The sequence below is a fragment of the Corylus avellana genome, chromosome 5 (assembly GCF_965113065.1).
Source record: "Corylus avellana chromosome 5, dhCorAvel1.hap1.2, whole genome shotgun sequence".
Classification (NCBI taxonomy): Eukaryota; Viridiplantae; Streptophyta; class Magnoliopsida; order Fagales; family Betulaceae; genus Corylus; species Corylus avellana.
Window position 1 is genome coordinate 24,422,192 of NC_142494.1, and position 23,953 is coordinate 24,446,144.

General features: G+C 36.3%; 2 protein-coding genes across 2 annotated transcripts; both read right to left on the bottom strand.

The window, feature by feature from the left end:
- Positions 1–8: 8 nt before the first annotated feature.
- Positions 9–14,902, bottom strand: LOC132180556 (KH domain-containing protein At4g18375). Its single transcript, XM_059593428.2, has 9 exons — positions 14,778–14,902; positions 14,172–14,286; positions 11,822–12,503; positions 4,443–4,916; positions 4,030–4,275; positions 3,686–3,898; positions 2,811–2,866; positions 2,630–2,729; positions 9–626 (listed from the first exon to the last, which is right to left on the bottom strand). Exons 3-9 carry the CDS (start codon positions 12,449–12,451, stop codon positions 288–290), a joined length of 2,058 nt encoding a protein of 685 aa, XP_059449411.2. The 5' UTR covers positions 12,452–12,503; positions 14,172–14,286; positions 14,778–14,902; the 3' UTR covers positions 9–287.
- Positions 14,903–18,987: 4,085 nt separating this feature from the next.
- LBD40 (LOB domain-containing protein 40) lies at positions 18,988–20,549 on the bottom strand. Its single transcript, XM_059594241.2, has 2 exons — positions 20,161–20,549; positions 18,988–19,990 (listed from the first exon to the last, which is right to left on the bottom strand). The coding sequence occupies exons 1-2, from the start codon at positions 20,348–20,350 to the stop codon at positions 19,281–19,283; spliced, it is 900 nt and encodes a 299-aa protein (XP_059450224.2). The 5' UTR covers positions 20,351–20,549; the 3' UTR covers positions 18,988–19,280.
- Between the last annotated feature and the right edge of the window lie 3,404 nt (positions 20,550–23,953).

The window sequence follows — 23,953 nt, forward strand, 5'->3', positions numbered from 1 at the left end:
CATCAGCGAGCAAATTGTAAAGATCTAAACTCGACAACATTTGAATTGTCTATACAAGAATCCTGACAGAAAAACAATATGTAAGTATTCTTATACCGCACAAAGATGCTTGCTTACAATTCCCTCCAGCTCAGCAGAGCAGATTTTTTTTTTTTTTTTTTTCCCTTTTTGGTTCACACCTAAACAACCTCATAACAGTCATGTGATAACTGAACCTCTAAGCACTTTGTCAGGATGTTAATTTGAACACAAGAAGTAATTATGGTACAAAATTGCCCAAATCAGAGTTAGTACTGGTAACCTTGCTGTGCACTGATGTTGTGGTAGGTGCCTTGCGGTACACTAATGTTGGGGTAGGATCCTTGCTGACCCATCAATTGGTAGGGGCTTTGCTGATAGGAGCCTTGATAGCTTTGCTGAGCATTCACGTTCTGGTAGGAGCCTTGCTGAGCATTCACGTTCTGGTAGGAGTTCTGCTGAGAGTTCATGTTTTGTCCAGCAGAAGCCGGGAAGGATTGAAGGATACTTTGTGATGAACTATAATGCTCGGAAGAACCCCGGATGTCAACGATGCATTCAGAGCCACCAGACTGAGAGTCTTGGAGCTTCATTCTTGCTCCCCCAACCTGAACAGAAAATAAATTTCTCAAGAAATTGGCATACAGAAGTTCTGAGTTTGATATTGTATGATTGTATCGCATTCCCCTTTTCCCCCCCTCTCCCACATTGATTAGAAAAAAATACAAATAAAAAAATATTGTATCGCATTAAACAAGTTGAAAAGGAAGATGAATGACAAGAAGATTATACCAAAAATTTAAAATATATGGCAAATGAGGGCATTCCACAAAGGGTAAAATATTCGGTTTTCATTTCTACAGCGATTGAAATTACTAGACTTAAAAATTTAGATGAAATGGAGCTGACATTATTAAACGAAACACACACACAACACATTGAACCAGTAATGTCTTCAAGAGCCTAGGTGCAACGTACAAAATAAGGCTTGAGCCTGACTGAAGAACATGTTTTGAAGATGCAAAAAATAAAAAATATATAAAAAATAATAATAATAATAAAAAATTCAAAGAAGCTTGAACAATAATGCAACTGTGCTGTATGAGATGATGTGATCAGCTCAAAATTTAACATAATATATGCTTATTCATATTTTTTTATATTCATATTGCAAGGACATGAAACAAAATTCAACCACGAAAGTATATGGCTTCATTATACATGTCAAATCTGAACTCGTCCATTGATTAGTATTAGAAGGTTACAGAAACATGAAAGTAAAAAAAAGAGATAAAATAGCCAAAAAGGGTAAAGAGCAGAGCTAGGATTAGTAACAAGAAGGTGAGGATCTGTTTTGTACCACAAAAAGGTGAAATATATGTACCACAAAAAGGCTAATATCTAACGAAGACCACATTAATATATGACAAAGTGCGGCTAATATAATTAGTATAAAGTCCATCTACATAAATATAAATTAAAACAGGTACAAATACGTGTTTTTGTGCCTTGTAACCCTGAGGCGCTTCACAAGAAAGAGCACAGTATTGTGCATAAGCTACGCCAAATTGTAAGTCATTTGCCATGATGCCCTAAGGCATACATGTGAGCAAATCTGAGCTTTTGAATTTTTAACAATGCTAGAGAGCAACATAGATTAAAAGTTATATAAATATAACGGAAACATGAAATAATATCAACAATCCTCATCATGCAACAAAGTTGATCCAGAAGCATTACAAATAATAAGGGGGACAAAACAAGAAAGGGCGAGGGTGGGAGGAAATGAATATAATCATTTTGGGGAAAATACATTTACCACCCCTTTGACACTTAAAACCAACAAACTTTAAAATGCGAAGCGTGACCCCCTTCAACTACCACCATATTACACCCCCCCATTAGCTTTTCTGCTTTTGGCATTAAAATAGGCAGAAAATGCCGCCCATGCACCACACGCAAATTGTTTTTACTTGAAGTTCTCAAGATGCCCCTAAAAATTATTTTTGAAAAAAAAAAAAAAAAGAAGACAAAAATGAAGGGGTGGCTTGAGGTCCCTTCAGGTTTTTTTTTTTTTTAAAAAAAAAAATAATAATAATAATTTTTAAGGGTACTTTGAAAAGTTAAAAGTCAAAAAAAGTCACACAAAGCGCACAAGAGGAATTTCCTATTCATTTTAATGTCAAATGCTAAAGTAGGGGGTGATTTATAATGGAGTGGTAGTTGGAGGGGAGTAAATATCACATTTTAAAGTTTGGTGACCTTTAAGTGCTAGAGGCGTGGTAGTTTTGGGGTGAAAGTGTATTTTCCTCTATCAATTTCTTTCCTTTATTCGTTTTTCCTCCATTAATTATAAAAAATAGGACACTCTGCAGTGTGGGGAGGAGAAAAAGATGCAGTAAATCAATAACCACACCAAGATTTCAGCCTCTCCAGACTCAGTTCCAAAAAGTATCTTCAAAACTAAAACCAAACCAAGGACCATCTAAATTTAGATTTTACGTGTGTTTGAAGTACAATCCACAAAATTAAAATTAATTCTCAATCAAAGTTATATTTGTTTTACCAAATTTCTTCCCTTCTAGTAGACCATAAGGTTGCAGTAACATACCTCACCAACATTGGAAATGTTCCTCCCTCCTGACCCAATAACAGAACTAACTGCATTGTTTGGAATCTTAACATCCAAAGCACTATTGACATTGGGGTATCTGGCACAAAAAAAATAACCATCTCAATCACGGTAATTAATTGTGAAGTTTACATAAAGAAAGATTTGAATGGCACACTACCCAGTAGCAGCAGCGGTAACTGGATAGCTCTGAGGTTCATATTCATGTCCATCAACCTTCAAGAGCATCAACTTGAAATTAGTTATCATGGAAGGGCATTTATCATAGAAGTACCTTAATCAGTAATCGAATAAGAAGGGGAAATTTGCTCTTGAGTTAGGAACATGCAGTAGAACACAACAAATCAAATGTGGGTCCAATACAACAACTATTACAACCATGAACCTCACAAGAGCTAATATTAGAAACCAACTATATATTTTCTAGAATGTCTACGAACCAATAAGATCATTAATGTTGATTTAATATAAGCCCAAGGATGCCATATCAGTAATACACCCAAGGGTGACAATCAGCCTGAATGAACCCATATACCTGGTAAACCAGAAACTTTTCACATGGGACTGGCACTAATTAAACTTAAATGACCTTCCACAAACCCATTTAACTATCAATCAGGGGACAAATGGTACACATTAAGACATACTCAACAATAGATGGGGGCAGAAGTGGTGGAAGAGGGAGCGGTCGCGGGGTTGGCAGGATGGAACAGTGGCAAGGGCAACAGGTTGTTACAACAGAATGCCAAAAGGAAGTGACCTGCCTTAGTAAGAAGGAATAGCCTATGAGTGGTCTTTAAGTACAATACAACAATTCGATAAAGTATAAATTATACTCCATATCTAACCATTATGCCAGGATGCCTAGATTATTCACACCTATTATAGATTGGGAATATTTTTATGTTATGATATTTATCTAAGTTACTATATTTTACTATTAAATTACCAACACTGGCCTTTCTTTAAAATGAATAAATAAATCAAATGACTTTCAGAATAAAAACGTTCACACAGTAGAGGATAAAAAGGTACCTTTAGGGGATCATATCTACCAGAGCTACCAGCTCCCATTGTGCCAGATGGTGGGAACCCTCCACCAGGCATGCTTCCTGCAGGACCAAATCCCCGGGCAGGGCCAACAGGAGCACCTTCTGCTCCAGCATTTGCGTCTCGCAGAGTTCTCACTCTGAGTCTTGAGGCAATCTCTGCCAATGCATCTTTAGCAACACCAAAGTTTCCAGATACCTGAATCATTCAAAGCATACGGATAAGTGTGGATGATTGCATGGCTCAAAAATTAGAACAGTCAGAAAACAGTAGTAACAATGGCATATTACAAAGAACGTATTAAAAAAACATGTTCTAACCCCCATCACCTGCACAAGCTCTTCATCATCTGCTGCACACTTAGGCTTGTCATCCTTGGAGTAAACACGAATGTCTGCCTGGGTTCTCCTCCTCATCTCATTAATAACATGACCTCCTTGACCAAGAATGCAACCAACCTTACTTGACGGAACAAGAAGCCTAGTAATGATATTACCTTTTTCAGAGTATTCACTAACTTTATTCTGAAGCTGAAGAATTGCTTCAATGGTTTCTGATCTTGGATTCCAGAGAGCCTGAAACAACGTAAGTACAATGATCCACCACTAGTATATCGGCAGCAATAAAACCTCATTTGACACCAATAATTGATACACAACAGGATGTCCATAAGAGTAATGCCTATGAACCATATGACGAGATGTAAGAGAGAGATTGTTGACGTGTAACAGAAAAGGCAGACCTCAAAAGCAGAGACCCGAATCACACGCTCATCTGACTCAGCTGATGCATCCTGGACGTGTATACTGGCCCCCGTCTCCTGCTGTAATTGTTTTACATTAGAACCTCCCTTGCCAATCACCCCACCAATTTTCCCAGCTGAACACAAAATTTTCATAGAGAACTCGGCTGAAGCTTCAGCACCAGGTCCAGGAGGAATACCATTGAAACCCCCTGGTGCAAATCTGGAATGCTGATTTCCATACCCCTCCATCCATGGCGTAGGCGGCATACTATGGGAACTAGAGTTCCGATGGGACCACATTGGATTTCCAGGTGGAAGCATACTAGGCATGGGAGCTCCAGGAGGATGAAATCCTTGGCCTCCAAAAGGCATAGTGAAACTCAGAGGAGGTTTATCCTTGCGTGGATTCTGATGCAGCAGCGTTGATACTTCATAAAGTGCTCTCTTTGCCACATCTGGTTTTCCAGATATCTGCAATATACCTTCCAAAATTACAAATTGTAGGGAGTTCCAAGAAAAATCAGAATTGTCCAAAACAAATTTCCAAATATGATCATGTTCAGAAATTAGAAAAAAAATAATAATAATGAAGGCAAGAATAGCACAAATTAAACATAGCTTTTGTAGTACATGAACAAGGAAAAGCACAAAAATTAGTTAGTATGAGATTAGCAAAGACAGCAGATAATCCCAATAACAGCGTCTTTGCATCCAGAAGACAATTTGTGGCAAAAAACTTCACTTCACAATGTTTGGATAGGTGCACATATCAATCATTTCAGAAGCACTAGCAATGACTTACAGAGACAAAATCATACAGTGAACCAATAAAGGGAAAACTTATAAGTTAGATGCCAACATTCTATACTTCTTATCAAAAAACATTCTATACTTCTCAAACATTCATTTTTCAGGGCAATCCTCTATATATTCTTGCCACTGAACCCACTCAAGCTTGGCCCGAACTTACATAATGCTCAGAATTATTAGTTGAAACCCTGCTTCAAAGTCAACACTAGATGAAGTCATCAACATTATATGCAACTAATTTTGGGTTCCCAAAAAAGAAATCCAAGACATTTACCAGATCAAACACTCTCAGAATGGACAAAATCGCACAAACTGGGGAGAACCAACCTCAATGTCACTACACCACATATTCAGTCACTGGAGATAATATGTTCAAAAATCAACAACCCAATCAAGTAACATAGCCAACTCAGACTCCTCTAAAACCTTCAAATCTTGATGTGCAGGATGAAACAGCCTGAAACCATGATTCAACAGCCATGGAATGACTTGAGAAAAATTACCCACTTAGGAGTCCAAGACTAAGACTTTTAGCCTCCCCTAGTGAAGGAGGCCAAATCTAGTTAAGAAGTCCTTTTGGTCCTGTGTTAAGTACCCAAATCTTTAGACCTAAGATTTTTTTTTTTTTTTTTTTTTTTTTTTTTTTTATGACGGGAAACCCTCCAAGGCAGAGCTACTTCATGTACCTACTCCTGTTGAGCAAAGCCTGGACCCATGCAAAACCCTTAGAAGTTAGATTTAGTCTTAGGAAGTTTTTTTATTTAGGGCTAAGATTTGTTTAGTATGGGGTTCGGATTTATCTTTAGTAGGGATTTTCAATATAGGAAAAGAATTTAGATTATCTTTCTCATGATTGATGCATATTGGATAAAGATTTACAACATGATTTTGTTTATTGCACAGTATTGTAAGTCCTCTTCCTCCGCTCTTTCTTCTCCATCTTCTTTCTTTATTTTATGCACCTTGTCGATATGTAAGTACAACAATCAGTTTATAGGAATCCACTACTTTACACTGTAGAAACCATATTATAAAAAGCACAATACTTTTCCTATCAAAGTCAAATCCTAGAGACAAAGGCCAAAACTACAAAAACCAGACTCTATTACTGGTCTTGTCACTGTTGAGAGCCCAGCTGACAGTACCCAATTACTATTTTCCTGGCTGTACGTCATCCCAACATAAACTACAAACCCTAAATCCCCATGTTATCCCAGCCTTTCCTCATCAAATAAACACCTCAAACTCACTACCAAAAGCCTTACTCACTGCTGTCCAGAATTTCCTGCACCTTATTTCCTTAGTTCTTGCATAATAAGGCCTATGAAAGCTTCCACAAGCTTCACAATCATAATCCGCCAACTTTCTCACGAGAGACACCACTTAGGCTCTATAATACCAATGCTATTCCCCTTCTAACCACCTACTCCAAGTCATGCAATTTAAACTAACCACTCCAACTTAAACTCACACGTCATGAAGGGATACTGTGTTAGTTTGACATGTAAAAGAAAATTTCTACGTTAAGCATTAAGTTCAGCCAATAGAAGAGAAATTAAAGTAAAGAAATTGTGGAAAAACCAAAATTTGGGAATTACTTGGCCCACCTAATACAAATAATAAGGAAAATGGAAGGTTGCACCACATGCACACACACACATAGATAAAGACTAAAAGATGTTTCAAGATTTAAAAGCTATTTCAGAAAATAACGTAGTCAATCTATCATTTTACTAGATGCCAAGACCTAAAAGCAAATTCACTATTAAAATGGGGGGGGGGGGGGGGGGAAGGGGGGGAAACAACGAAATTCTGATATACTTCATAAAGAAACTGTCAATGATTTACTTATCAAAAAAAAAAGAAACTGTCAATGATTTAAAAATTCTGAAAAGAATGGGTGATGTACTCTGACACCACCAGAAATATCCTATACATTCTACTCATTGATGATATAAGAAAGCATGGGACCACAATAGGAAGAAAAGCAAGATTGAACTCTAGAGAGAGAGAGGATCAATACAAAGACACCGATACTTCAACCATTTCATATTTCTAAAGTTTGCCACTTCACTTGTTCACTGTCAGTGAACAGCAGTAGTGAGAAGAAGTCAGTCCACCCACCTCTTTTTCTGCATGCCTGGCCTCATCCTTTGCATCTGCCACCATTTCATCAAGGCATGCTTGACTTTTCCAGGTGCATACACAGTTGATCACACATCTTTTAAACTCAAACTCGGCCCAAAAAACACAATCCTCCGAAAAAAATTTATATTTAAAACAGCACATCATTCAGCTCAATATGGATCATGGTGTCTTGCATCTTTGAAGACGCTAACAAACTTTCCAGTCAGCTACTCATGATAAGCATGGGAAAACTCAAGAACGACCCATCAAGAAGAGGACCTGCACCCCACTATACTGATTCACAGGACGGAACTCAAGTTACAGATCCATCGTAGTTCGAAATTGATAGAAAGCAAAACAATTTCAAAAGCCAATGGTCTCCATGAAATTCAAATCATGTTAACCTTATCCACTTAAGCATTGAGTAAACTTCCTACAAGACAGGATCATATCAAACTCAACTAATCATTTTTGGCTTAGATATAGCGGATATCATTCAATCCACAGCCTTTCCACTTTCAGCTCCCACATTCATGATACAATAATCCAATTTAGTCCACTTGCATCTATATTTTACAATAGGCTAAAATACATTTTGGTCCTTTCAAGTTTATTTTTGGGTTGATTCAGTCCTTGAAGTTTCAGTTTGTTGTCAGTGTAGTCCTTCCATCCAAATCTGTCAAACTTGCTCACGATGAATATCACATAACATGTACATGAGTGTAAAATGACATAATTTTGGTGAAAATTTTCTTGAGAAAAAATAAAATTTAAAGAACATTAAAAAGAAGGCAATGTCATATCAGTTTGCAATATTAGCAACTCAATATGAAAAAAAAATGTTTACTTTTTATTTGTTGTTTTTATTAGGAAGAAAAAAAAAGTATTAACTCATCTCTCTGCCCCACCATCTCCGCCACTCCACCACGAGAAATAGATCCACCACCTCCAAGAGGTCACCACTATCTACCCTTCTCTCTTTCTCCTCCCACTCACCTCCATTCTCTCTTGCACCATCTACACCACTCCACCATAAGAACTGAATCCACCACCTCCTTTTCTCTGTTCCTCCTCCCCCCATCAATTCAACTTCAAGTCTCCACTAACCAACCCAACCGTCTCCTCTCAAATTTAAATTTTTAAGAATTGAATCATTGTTAGTTCACATCTCCAAATGCATATACTTGTTACAACGGATATTGAAAATTTCAAAATGAAACCCCTCAAAAGTGGAGAATTCCTCAAAACCCTACTGAGCCTCAAAGTATGTGGCAGCGGTGGTTGTGGTGGAGTTAGGGCTCTTGCAGACGTGGAACAATGCATTAACAGCTTGCAGTTTTTCCTGAAAGTTCTTTTCATTTCATTTCATTCTCTCATGGATTTTTTTTTCTTACTGCCATTTGGATGGAAGGGCTACAATGACATCAAACCAAAACTTCCAGGACCAAATTGAACATAAACTTACCAAACAAAAATGTACTCTAGCCTTAAACGTAAAATTGGAAAAATCCTAAAAACATGCTATTGAGATATTTTCCTGAGTTATTAAAGTCGCCAAACATCTAGGGGAACAATCATTACATGGACAAACAAAGCTACAACACATCTTTACAGGACTACTCCCACGTTCTGTCTCAAATGAGCAAAGCATAAACTTAACACTAAAAGCAAATATATTGCAGTTAGCACTGTGGCTTCCAGATACAGAAGAAAAACTCTTAAACCAGGATTCATTTGACCTATCAGCAATTTTTCCAAGCAGCAAAGTTCAAACTAAGATTACAACACAAAGGAACCTCACTGCTCTGCCAATAGCCAGCTCAGTCCATCTTGAAAAGTAATGATATCTTATAGTGCTCTACAGCACCAAACATAGTCATACCTATGAACATCTTTGTACGCAAAACAGAAGACTTCAACCAAATCCCATAATACAGCTTGGAAAGGTTAAGTTCCAACACAAACCTGATCATTGTTCTTGTTATTCCACACCAAAAACAAATCAAATACAATTTCCAATCACATGAAAAGGATCCCAATTAAGGACCCCAACTATCAAGTAGAAATGGAACCATTTAATGTCAATATATTTTAATACACATACATGTGTATGTATGCACTAATGTATGTATATATAGTGTATGTAAGTATGCATGTGAACAGCCAAGGCAAGAGACAATCCACTGTGATAAATCCCTTGTTTGGCAGGCAGATACAGTTCTTCATCTTCATAATAATGCGGAATGTTGAGCCAAGTTGGGTAAACCATGGCATGACAATAATCTCTTTAAATTTGTACACACATGCACCTATAATGCAATATTTTCTCTTGCATTTTTTTGACACATTATTCAAATCAGTAGATTTAATTGGTCACTGGCCATGGTTACCCCCCCACCCCAAAATACTATTATTTTCAAAAGCCTATGAGTCAAAAGAAACATGGGAAGTCCCAAAGAGTCATATTTGCACACCAGATGGAAAGAAATTTGAAGCAAGCAACCTGCAGGCAGGAAGGCAAAGGGTTACAGGGGAGAATCAAGTCAAAACAGCGGTTCTCTTTCTGCTATCTTTCCCAAAGGGCCTACAGGATGCAGCTTCTCTTGTTGAGGCGAGCCCGGTTGCATCGTAAGAGAAATAGGGGTGAGTTTAGCTAATGAATTGGTGTTTTGAGTTGTCGTTTTGAGCGGTGGTATAAACATTAAGGGGCACCCCGAGAGTCACAACTAGGGCTGTAATCGAGCCGAGCCGAGCCGAGCTTTAGGATTTCAAGACTGGCTCGTTTACGAAGATGCTTATTCAAGCCAAGCTATGAAATGTGTGTTTAAGCTCGGCTCGTTTAAAATTCGGGCGAGCTCGAGTTCGTTGAAAATGCTATTCGAGCCAAGTCGGGATCAACTTGAGCTGGAGCTAAACTATTAAATTCTTTAATATATGATCTGAGCAGAATTCAAGCCCGAATTTTAAAACAACCTCTAGACATTTATCTATAGTATAAATATAAATATTAAGTAATTTATATTACATATATTACTTAATTACTAATATACATAATTAAATTTATATAACTAAAAATTAGTTTTATATATATATATATATATATATATATATATATATATATATATATATATCAACGAGCTAACGAGTTTGGCAAACGAACCGGTCGACCTTTAAACGAGCTGAGCTCGCGAGCCCCTATTGAGTTTTCTCAAGCAAGTTGGATATGTATCATTTACTAATCAAGCGGGTTCCACAGTAACGAGTGGGTTTGTACAAATATTGAGCTCGAGTTCGAGTCGAGTTAAACCAAGCGGGTTGTCAAACAGACTGGTTTATTTACAACCCTAGACTCACATCTATATCTTTAGTTTTTGGAGAATATACGGCAAAGGCAAGAAGGATACAAAATCATGCCTCAGCTGAAGCTGGAAAAAAGAGTGGCAACTAAGCAGTAAACTAAGTACAAATCAGATATTAGCATCAAGCCAATCCCCATTGACAACCAATCACGCAAGAGCTTGCTAAGCCTGATGTGTAACGTATGAGCATACCCACAGCCTAGAACTCATAGTCCAATAAGACAATGCAGAGAAAATGACTACCGAGGGTACATTATGGAAGTCTGAAACCCTAAGCAAGGCTCCAGTAGGTTCATTTGACTCCCAATATCAAAAGGCCGTTTCTGATTAGGTAACTATTTCCCAAATGATTAGAGAATCAGCATGCACATAATGCCACTTACCTCTCATAACTGCTATAAATTCCCAAGCATAAGGACAGCCACACACTTTCAAATAGTACAGGAGACGAAATGCCTTCTACTTAAGTCGACCTACTTATCAAGTAAAGTGGGTTTAGGAAAACCCACCCAAAGATGAGTCTCTATATTCTGAAATACGCAACAAATACCAGACATAAAGATTTGGCACATCAACTTGACATCACATTCATGTATCAAGACTAAAGGTAAAGGTTTTCATTCTCTTTCCCACCAAATTCATTCCAAAAAAAATTTCATTTCATTATTAGTATTAACTCAAGTAATAAAAGTCATTATATGCACATATACAGTGCTACAATGCCTACTTTATTAAGACAAGCACATCAAATGCAAATCTTATAACAGAAAAACAAGCTCAGACCATCAAGCTGAACCACCCCAGTCAAGTTTTAAAACAAAGAAGAGGGAAAAGGCATTTTTACGAGTTGACCCAAGTAAGCCTGAATTAAGGCCATTACCCAGTATAGATCCAACCAAAGTGGAGTCCAGAGAGAGAAGAACTGGATCCAGTTGTATCCTTCAACTACATCTTAATTCGAATTCATTTAAAGAAGAAAAAAAAAAAAAAAAAAAAAAAAAAAAGCATGCTTACTATGTCAATTCCTGATCCAGAAGATTCATTTCACATGCTAAAAGGAGCAAAATACAGAAACCTTACCTGCACCAATTCATCAGTGCCCATAGCACATGCAGGAAGATGATCTGCAGGAAGAACACGAATATTTGCACCTGTCTCACTCCGCAATCTTTGAATAACATCTCCACCTTTGCCAAGAAGACATCCTACCATGAAATTTGGAACTAAAAGTCGTGCAGTGACAACATTGCTATCATTATCATCATCAAATGTCATGCCACCAAAGAGATCTTCCTCAATAATCCTGTCATGAACTTTTAGGAGAGCATCCTGAGCAGCACAGTGAGGCTCCATGGGCTCCATTTCATTCTCCCCAGCTGAATCTTCATCATCATTTTGTTTCCTTGAAATATTGTTAGGCGAACTATAGATAATAATAACTCTCTCATCTGAGCCAGGAACAGAGTCGGCAACTGTAATCTTCGCCTGTGTCTCTTCTCTCAGGGCTTTGACTATGCTGCCACCTTTTCCAATGACACCACCAATTTTTCTAGATGGGCAGAGTATACGATAGACAGTGTCAACAGATTGAGAATCCCCTGAAGACTGTTCACGGCTTAAATTATTCCATCTTCCTTTCTTATTGCCTCCTTTCTTCTTAAATTGGAAGCTGGGGCGTTTCTTGAAAAAATTCCGTGTGTTCCCATCCATACTGCCGAGAGAATTGATACTAAAATACCCTTGATTTGAACAAGATCAAAACCTAAACAACCACCAAAAGGTTATATGATTGTTAGGCAATAATAACCAAAAAGACAAAAAGGCATTGTACACCATTTTTATGTACAACAAATATCACTCCAATCTCCATAATGACCCTACTAACCACTAAATAGAATGATCCAAGTAACGAGAAGCCAGTTTTAATTTACTTTAGTTTTATGTTATTTTAAGAGTCAAGGATATTTCTGTAATTTTAAGATTTCTGGACATAGGATCTACATTTGATCCATTAGGTGTTATTTTGAGTTTTGTTATGTTATGAGGCTTTTATTTGCTGGTTTCATTAACCATTTTGTTTGGAAATTGCATCAAGTTCAAATCTTATTAATGTTAGGTATTAATCGACTATTTAATAGACATAATATGTTCTATTCAATGGAGAAATATATTTTGCTAAATTTCAAACCTATGAAGCTTTCTTTGAGTTACGTGTCATGCAATCCTCCTCTAAGGTGTGATGCCAAGGAAACCGTAGATGTGATGTTTTAGAAGGTGTGATGATTTCTTGAACTGGCAGCAACTCAGCCACCTTGCAAACCCTACAATCTAACCTAGACTTTCCACCTTTAAACACTAAAAAATTTCTATGGTAAGAACATACTCTTTCTCCCATGTATTACCACCAAAACACTTGAACATCAAAACACTATTCTCAGATTATTGTTCACATCACCAGAACAGCCTCCAACTTTGGCCCTTTCTCACCATCCTTTGGCTGCAAATACTTACCCTTTTGAGCTCCAAAACCCCTAATCTTTACCTACCTCTTTTCCACCACACCACACCTAACCCAAACCATATCATAAAAGTCCAAAACCCACTGCTGCCACAAAAATCCTTCAACTTTCAAACATCAAAACAACATTTTTCTTAAAGCTTGCAATCAAATAACCCTAGAAACAATATCTTGAGGCTGCCCTAAATAAGATTTGGTTCCTGAGTTCTTTGTCCTATGTAACAATATCATCATTGCTATTGCACTAGGAGCACTGTTGTATTGAAGATGGTGCCTGTGTCCCTTTTGTGGTGTCTATGAAGATAAAGGAACAACAGAAGTTTGGAAGATCGTGAGAGGACTTGGGAGGAGATTAAGTTTTATTTTTCAATACCCTATACTTTTAGACAACTACTTTATTTTTCCTTTGGTGATTAGTTATCATAATTTCCTCTCTTTTTTTGTAGTTTCTCTTGTATACTTCTTGTGTACCTTGAGGCGCCTTATACTTTTAATGATATCTTGATTACTTTAAAAAAAAAAAAAAAATACTTCCACAAACAAACAAATTCTAACACAAAAGGTAAGAAGAGAAAAGAATTGCAATTTTAGAAACTGAAGTCCAGACAAATAGCCATGTTCCATGAATTCTGTTTTTCAGTTCTTAAATAACCACAAAAATCAAGATTTCTAGTGGAAGGTTTCTAACTTACTATGTTCTCTTTAAATAAATTTCTATCCACCTTTTCTTTACTAAAGCAAGGCAATATCTCTCTTATGATGATACAGTCTACGTATTCATTTTAATACCTTCACCACAAATGTACAAGAAACACTAATGTGCAACGGAAGTTGGAAAATTCATCAATTGCAAACCAAAATAGCCAAAGTTACATAGTGGCAGAAAAGAGAACTGTATACGAATAAAAGTACCTTCTTCTCTACCAATCCCGAATCATAGTGAGAAACTCCATCACAGTTCACTGAATTGTTTCGCGAGTACTACAATCCCATCTCCTAGGGTTTTGTTTAGTCCCTGAACTGAAACCTATTCAAACACAACCGAGAAAACATAACAATTCAATAGAAAATCACACAAGCATTGGCCCCTACATTATCATTCTTAATGACATGCACCATCACGCAGTTGGAACTTCCTAATTCAATAGCAAACTCAAGCCCTAGAAATCACAGCGCTTCTAATACATACTAAGCAATCAATGCTTGTAGTTTATTGGTACTGATTACTTGTTACCAACCTCATTTAAATTCGAATTATACATTTTCTTCAAAGATTACAATGCAAATTGAAAAATACATATAGAAGCTCGATTGAGCTAAATTTTTGAAGTTTTTTCAAGCAAATTACGGGAAATTTTTTAAAAAAATCGATTTTTATAATGCGAACAATTAGGTCTAGCTTTTCTGATAAAATTTCATTTTCTGCCACAAGAAGTTACACATAAAAGAAACAAATCAGTAAAAACAATAAATTAGGGTTTTGGGGAGCGTTGAAGAGAGCGAGAGAAGTGTACTCACCAGAGAGAGAGAGAGAGTCTTTGATAGTGAGACGATTCCGAGAGAGGAAACAGTAACAGAAGTTGAAATCAGTGCCGCTTGCCGGGTCGAGTTGGCGTAGAGAGAGAGAGAGAGAGAGAGAGACAGACAGACAGAGAGGGTGGGGGAGAGAGAGAGAAATGGTCGCTTAGAGTTTTGAATTATGTTCTTTGTGGAAAACGGGGTTGGGCTTGACCCGTTTAGATGGTTTTGTGAAACCGATGGACCATACGAGGCCTCTGTTCTAATGGGCCTACTAGGCCAGTGATGGAAAATTTATTGCAGAAAGTAAGTAGTGCAAAGAAAACTGAAAATTCAATCCCAACAAAAAAAAAAAAAAAAAAAAAAAAAAAAAAAAAGGAATAGAAAATGGTTCAAATGGTTCAAATGGTAAATTTTTTGGAGTGGCAACAGAAATCCGGGAACCAAATTCGATTTGACACCAAAGACTGAGAGGTAAACAAAGCAGAGGGGTTATCTTGTAATTAACAAGTCCAATCAACTTCAAGACAAAAATAAATTTTAAGAGTCACGAACAAAATTCAACAAGAATTACACTAATCAATAAGAAAATCAGATTTACAAGTAAAATATAAACGCGTTAGAGAGCTTCAAATGTACTTTTGCTATCTAAAAAGTTGTGTTAAACAAAAACGGGCATATTTGGTAAAAAATTTCATAGTATTTTTTTGAGTTTTTTACTCTAAAAATAATCAAAACACACTTTTGGCATAAGCTTAAAAATGAAATTTTTGCCAAAATTACTTTTTGACTTAAAAACTCTATTTCTCTAACACAATCTCAAACGTACTCTAAATTATATAATGTGAATGATGGTAGGTAGTACACTATGCAATAATTAGAGTGAGAACCGTGCAAGTGCGTTGTCAATCCATGATAGTCGTTTTTTCTACAAAACTCACACGTGTGAAAAATTATTTGACGAAGAGTGTAGTTGATATAATGAGTATTTATCTCTCTAACAAGTAGTATACCACAATGACAACATAATCAACAATTGTAAACAACAGTAAAAATGATAGTAAAAACCAATAAAACCTGATGAGGTAGATGATGATGATGATGATGATCCCTTTTACTCACACATGTAAAAAAATTATTTGCCGAAGAGTCTAGTTGATATAATGAGTATTTATCTCTGTAACAAGTAGTATACCAGAGTGACAACATAATCAATGATTGTAAACAGCAGTAAAAATGATAGTAAAAACCAATAAACCCCATGAGGTAGATGATGATGATGATTCCTTTTTGTAGTTAAAGCGAGATATTGTGCATGTATATAGTCAATCCGTAAGGGATCCCTTTCTCATTGAACCCACGCAAGTGAAGAAATAAAAGAAAATGGCAATCTCAATGATGGTGAAAGCTCTATAAGGCCTTACATGGCCAATAATGGTGGCCATTCTTGCAGTTAGAGTGGAGATAGTATGTGTTGATGGGTGATGGGTCCCTTTATTATAAAGCTTAAGGGGATCGAGTGTAACTTATATTGTTTGCATTTATCTCTCTCTCTCAAGTGTCAAGTAATATTCTAGCATATTGTATCACAACCTCGCTTTGAAAACTTTCTACGTGTGTTTTATCTCTCTGGAAGACTAGAAAGAAAAATTAGGAAGGGGGAGGGAGGGCATAATGGGCATATTTGGAAAAAAATAAAAAAAATATATATATATTTCTACTTTATATCACATTAATCAATTTTTTTTTTTTTTTTTCTCATCTCAAAACTCTTTGTCAAATTCACCCAACATCTAACAATATTGTTGACCATCCCTAAAATATTGACTAATTGTTTCGAATTCAGGTCAAAGTTTATAGTTTAGGGACAGAATTCAAGCATTGTACATTGAATCTTTCTAGGAACTGCACACCCTTGACAACAAACCCACATAGCATATGTTCGAATCCTGTAATTTAAGGAATATTATCCTGTCTATTATGAAGGAGATTGAGAGTATTTAAAAGTAATTAAAGTTTATGCATTTAACGGTATACACAATATCAGTATTGGCACATGTAGTACACCGTTTTTTTTTGTTGAAAAAAATATTAATAACTTCTCATTGATAAAGATCATAGAGTGAAGCTAGGATAAGCTCCATCAACAATCAAAAGATAGAGCTAATTGCTCCATCAAAACAATATTACTAAAACAATTTGGAATTTGATCCCTGCATATTCTATCACTGACATTTGTGGCGGCTGCTTTCGCAAGCATGTGTGCTGCCTCGTTCGACTCACGGTTGATATGTATAACATTCCATCCTTGTAGTGAGTGTAAGATGCACCTTATGTCCTCTACTAAATGGCCGAAACGACTCCAAATGCTCATTAATGAATTGATGTCCTCCACTATCTGTTTTGCATCTTCCTCTACGATTAAGTATCAACTTTAAATCTTAACCATAAAATTGATATTATTAATTTTATTTGAAACAGAGAAAATGCTTGCTAATGAAATTAATTACGGCTAACCCCACTTGACCTTTATTAATTGTATGGTCCTTCAAGTTCAATGGAATGCAGGGAGGTACAGATAAACAAAGAAAATTAAATTCCTTTTGCATATATGGTTTAGAAGCTCATTAATGAGAAAGGAAAAATTGAACTCGATTCCTGTAGGTTACAACGATGAGTACGAGGGCAGTTGAAATTATTGTGGAGTTATTAATGTATAGAAGAAAATTTTGATAGGAAATTCTTCGTAATTATTTAAAACAATTATAAAACAATCATCGTAGTTCGAATTCAACCCAGGAAGTCTGGAATGGACAATTCTAACCTCGATAAACACCACTCACGAGCTATCGATGGTAGCATCTGTAGCTGATGTAATATCACAACTTCAGAAGGGAAAAAAGAAAAGGTAATCTTACATTTAAAAAGATACTTAATTACTTACCATATATTGATGTGAATAGTCAAATGTTATCTTTTTAATTACTTACCATTTAATCTTTGACTATTCTTATATGATAAGTAATTAAGTATCTTTTTAAATGTAAGACCTGTGCTTTTTCTTTTTTCTGTCTAATCTTAGGACATTTTTTATCCTTGATCTCTTTTTGTATAAAATAATTATTTGGGTACTGCTATTTGGCCTCTGAAAAATAGGTATTTTTATTCATTAGAAAGCATATAGGCATTTAATGCAACAAGAATTACAGCTTAGCACTGGTAGAGAGATTAATTACAACACCTAAGCCTGATCCTAAGCTTTTATGAGTTAGATGAGCTTAATTTTAAACATCCACACAACAAGTTCTCCTTGAAATTGAATTAGGAGGAAATTCTTGAATGACATGTGTTCAAAATAAATATAATGAGAATCCTATAACTCATGTATCCCTCTAAAAATAATATGGCCCTTAAAATTACCATTTGATCAAAATTCAATAATGATCAATCACAAGTCCAATGGTGATTCTAAGACCCATATCATTTTTAAAGGAACACAAGAACTGATAACATTATTTACTTAAAATTGATTAGCTTGTATAAAAAATGAGCGCCAGTGGTAAGACGGTTTGACAAAGGATAAACTCAAACTCAAAAAATAATTTACAAAATCTAAAAACAAAACCTTTTTTTCTTGAAACTAAATAAGTTTTCGATTGTATCAACCACCAAAACATATTTTTCTAAAAAAAATATTTTACGCAGAAAAGTCATAGTATAATATTTGTCCCCTTCTTTGAAGAAACCGATTGGGGCAATCTATTGGCGAGAGACGCAGGAAATTTATATGCAATCTATTACCTGAAATAATTAAGCTAAAAAAAAAGACTTATAAATTTTTTTTTAATTATTTTACCTAAAGTATAAGAGTTGCATGAGCCAAGCATTTTCCATGGGACAAATGGCGGACCGCATGCACATCATCAATGATATTTCTTCTTAAAGTTCATTCACTGGCATTTAATCCCACACCCAAAAACAAGGAAAACGTGTAATCGTCACCAATTTTTTTTACGCCCAGAACCGACAGTCCATGTACAAACAAAAAAGTCTCTGCATGCGCAAGCGGTCAAGCTTGTAGCGAGGCCTAGTGATTACGTTTTTCAACAGTACTTTCGCCAAAACCGTGTACGTACGTTTTGAAGAAGAAAAAAGAAAAACCAAGTCCGACGCAACAGGCAATTACTGTTTCAGATTTGGTCGCAAGCAATAGCGTAAAAACTCAGGAAAGATTTAACAAAGATTTTCTGCTTTGTCTCCCTCTGTTAATTTACCACTTCTATATTTGCAACCACATTTTGTACACCTCGTCACAAAGGGTAAAGAAGGAAAGAACAAAAAAAACAAAAAAAAGTACAGTCAAAAAAGGAAAACCAGAAGAAAAAAGGAAGGGTCATGATCTCTTCTATGCAAATGGACAAAGCCGATCTGAGTCGTCAAAACTGGACTTGACTTTTTAAGTTTTCTTTACTTAGGCTTCACTCTAAGCCGGGTAATTAGAATTTAAAGCCCCAGCTCCATCTTACACGCGGCGTTGAACTCAGCCGAGCCACCGCCAACACAAGCATCGACCCTTCTCTTCTTAACGGGAACCACGTGACCGGCACGTGACAACGGCTCCAATCCTAGAGTAAGTTCCAGACCTATCTCGCTGTCCTGTGCATGCTCATCGGGCTTAGCCACGGACTCCAGCTCGGCTCGGAACAAGACCGAAGCCTCAGCCGTCTCCACCGATAACATGCTCTCGGTCTCTTTGCTCTCGCCCTCCACATTCGGCGCCAGCTCCGACTGGTGGCTCAGAGACGACTCGTGGCTGGTCGATCGGTTCAGCTCGTCCGTACAGCACCCACCCTCGTACCTGGGCTTCACGCCCCGCGCCGAGCCGTCGACGGCCGCACCGTTCCCGGCCTTGCCGGCTCGTGGCTTGATCACAGAGCGCTTGAACCGGCACCGAGTTCTGATCCGGTGGGGATCGTTGGACGCGGCAGAGTTCTCGTCCTTGGACACGTGCCGAATGTCGTATGCCTTCAGTGGCGGCCCATGGTCGCTGGCCGCGGCTTCGGACGTAATCGGCGTGATCGGCGCACCCTTTAGCACGGCTTCCACTGCTGCTTGGCAGAGCTGCCAGCTACCGGACCACAACAACCCGACCGACCCATAAATCGGGTTCACTATCCTCCCACATGCCTCGTATAGCAAAGACCTAAATATCGCTGTAACCCCCAAAAAACAAAAACGTCAATCCCCATTTTCAGAAGATAAAGCCTGTTTGGTTCATGCAAAAACAGAATAAAGCGACACGTTAAAATCTGAACCTATTTTTTAATCAAGTTTTAATTTATCTTTTTCCAAACGTATAATAAATAAGGTCTGGAGGGCTAACCAGGTCGGAGGTGTTCAGGGCCGGCGTTGATGAGATTCATGAGGCCAGCGCGGCCGTAGAACTTAGCAAGGAAAACAGTAGCGTTGGCTTGAGACTCGGGGCTCTTGATCCACTGCAAGCAAGGCCTGATACTGCAATTTTCACTGCACCCTTTGCGTAGAACCCGGCACCCATTGCAGCTCATACGCATTTTCTCCACAAACTGAACAAATACAGAAAGAAAAGAGAGAGAGAGAGAAGGAAAGAGGAGGCTTGTTTGTATGGTTTTTGGAGGGTATGGGGGAGAATAATAAGAAGGTTGTGTGGGGTATTTAAGTGAAGAGGTTGTGGGGTTCGCCCAAGGAAGGTTTTCAAGTACTGGGGTACGCAGTTGTTTTTACTTTTCCTACAACACTGGTTTCCACGTTCAAGGGGATTGGGCATTGCACCAGTTTTTAAGCTTTAAAAAACCAAAACAAAAAAGAATTGGAAATCCTAGCACCAATCTCACTCACAGCGCGTGTAACCGACCCCCAATCAAGGGTTACTAAACAGTCTTGCCATTGGGACGTAAAGCCGTCGACCCCAAGTGGGGGTAAAAAACAAAACTTTATTCCGAACCACTCTTGGCCATCTTGTTCTTATTCCCGAAATTAACCTTTCTGTGTACAATAGAGGAAGTAAAGGGTGAGGGTAAGACGGTAGTTATGCTCAGAAGAAGACGAGCCACATGGGGCAGGTGGGTCAGATAGTGGGAGGATGTGGTGGAGGATGGCATGCAAGTGGGTACAAAAATTAAGAAAGGAAAAGAGCGGCGCGTGGCGGACACGTAGAGGAGTCAGTGTGCGGTCGAATCGCCACATATCGTGGGAGGCTACCCCACCTGGAGCTCTGGTTTTTCTAACATTTTACAAAAATAAAAAAATAAATAAAAACAATAAGTGAAACTTGGAAAAGGGCTCCTGGTTTTCGGGAGGTCGTATTGGTTCTAAAACTGCTTTGGGAAAAACCGGTGACCGGTTTCCGGTTTTTCTTCGGGACTGTGGGCGCACTACATGACCCAAATAGCCAACGGTTTTGCTCTCTCTCCCTCTCTCTCTCCAATTTCATGCTTATCTTATAAGACATGATGTCAAATTAAGATTAGGCTGATTGTGGGGGTGATTAAACATGACCCACGTGAAAACAATCCAAATGGAAATTTTCTCTTTTTTAAAAAGAAAAAATTTTACGGCTCAATCATTAATCATGGAATGAACGATGCACATTTGTTCATCTATAAATTTTTTTCGTCGGTCTGTATTTGTTTTCCTGCACTGTTTTTTTCTTTGAATTTTGTTTCTTTCTCCGTCGATTGTCTCATTTATAAAAAAAAAAAAAAAAAACAATTACATCAATCAATTTTATTTGTCATATTTACTGGGTTTTGACAGATGCAAACATATCTTGATGTGGAATGATGTAAATGACGTCTAAATTTTCAATATGACCAAAATATAAAACTCAGAGGCAACATTGAAAAATATTGTCTTATGTAATAGAAATAAACAACCAAAGTAAACCAAGTGTTGCTCCAAAAAATATTAAAAAAAAAGGAAAAAAACAGAATCAAGTTTCGTCATTAGCGCTGACTGGGAAAGAAGTTCGACTCGGGTAAACTCCTCATTCAGTCATTCCCTTTTTAAAATAATGGAAAATTTCAAAAAGTTTATGTGCATCATCATATATTCATATTGCTTTTTCCTTCCTTAAACCAAGATAGAAATAATAATAATAATAAAGAAGGTGGATCGAGTGAAACAAGATCTCTTATATATATTCTAAAATCATGCTTTTTCTTTTTTTTTTGCATTAATCGATTTTAAGGGTAAATATATCTAAAGTTCGAGGGTCAACACGCCAAAAATTCTATCTCCCTAAGTTTTTTTTTTTTTCGACAATTTACTTTCTGGGTTAATCGAAATGTCAAGAAAATTCCAACCATCAAATTTTTTTAACTGCCGTTAGATTGGTTGAAACGTACCGTTTTACCACGTTTATTAATTTAATTCAAAAAAAATTTAAAATAAAAATAAATTGAAGGGGTGGCCGGAAGCCACCCCTGGCAACCCCATAATGGTTGGGGTGCCACCCCTTCAATTTTTATTTAATTATTTAAATTAAATTAATAAAAAATTATTATGATGATGTGGCAAAACAATGCATTTCAAAGAATATAACTGCAATTAAAAAAAAATTGACAGTAGGAATTTTCTTGGCATTTCGATTGACCCATAGAATAAATTCTCAAAAAAAAAAAAAAAAAAAAAAAAAAAAAAAAAAACCTTATGGAGATAAATATTTTGGCGTGTTGGCCCAAGGGCTATAGATATATTTAGCCCGATTTTAAAAATGCTACATGTGAAAAATGTGACATATTATCAAGGCAGCTGAAATTAATTTTTATTTCAATATATATATTTTTTTCGCTCTTGAAGACACTTCATCTTCAATAAATCAAAAAATTGTTTTTTGCTCAAAACTTTTCTACGACATCAAGTGCAATAAAATAATTAAATTATACTCAATTTTCATTGATTCACATTGTTAATAGGTAGCATTTTTCGCATTGTTCGATGCGAGAAACGACATAAATTCTCATAATTTGATAATCTTTAAAATTGTAAGGAACTCCTATCCAGAATTGAGCATGCCGCATTAGTTAAAAATGCTAAAATAATGTTAACTAGCATATATTTAAATCAATTCACCCTTGGATCAATTTTTAAATAACGTTATAACATATTTTTAAATTCAACAAAATAAGAAATAATTGTTCTCCGTTTCAATGAAATATTGAGAGTCCATTCCCGTGAAGAGTCGAACATACTTATATGACTCGTGATCAGTCATTATCCCAAGCAATTGATCTACAAAGTCAAACTGTATTTAATTATTTAGTAAATCATTTGATTTTGCCTCCATCTCCATGGAAGGAAGAATTAATTTCAAGTACATAAAATATATGTCATTTGTTCATTAAAGTGTAACCTCGTAGTCTTAGTACTAGGATTTATTTATTTATTTATTATTATTTTTTTTGAGTACTAGGATTTAATTTGTTTCTATATAATTATTCATATATTGACTGAAGTGGCTGTCCTTCGCAATGGTTTTAGTCAGATTGTAACGTGGAGGACAAGCGCACATCCTAGAACCATGTCGACCTCCGTTTGGTGCATTGCTGGCATTGAATGTGACTTTTACTTCTTATAAAGTGTTTTCGCTGTTCATCCGCAAATTATTATCTTTTTCTTTTTCTTTATTATTAGGCTAAAGTTTCTATACCTTTTTCAAAATAATGTTTTTTCTTTCAGTTGAGACAATATCATTTAAATTACTAAAATTTGATAATGTCTTCCTAGGACAAAAATACTCTTAATAAAATATTTTTAAAAAAAATTAAAACTAATTTTTTTTGAAAAATAAACAACTAGGGTGTGGAATTTTTTTTTTTTTGAAAATTAAATGTTTTTTTTTCTTTTATTTTCAAATTGATTAGAGTTTTTTTGTCTTATTGAAAAATATTTAGGATAATTTTTGTTATTTTCTTTTTGTAATTTAGGGAAGACATTGCTAATTTTTTTGTAGTTTTAAATGAACATTTTTCCTAATTGAAAGTTTGGGGAGCCATTATTAAGGTCTGTCTGGGTTTGCGATTTCAAAAAGTACAATATAAAAATAATGATTTTAAAATGTACAATTTAAAAATATAATTTTTAAAAATACAGTTAAGCTTTTGATAAAATCAAAATTTAACTTTTAAAATCGTAGT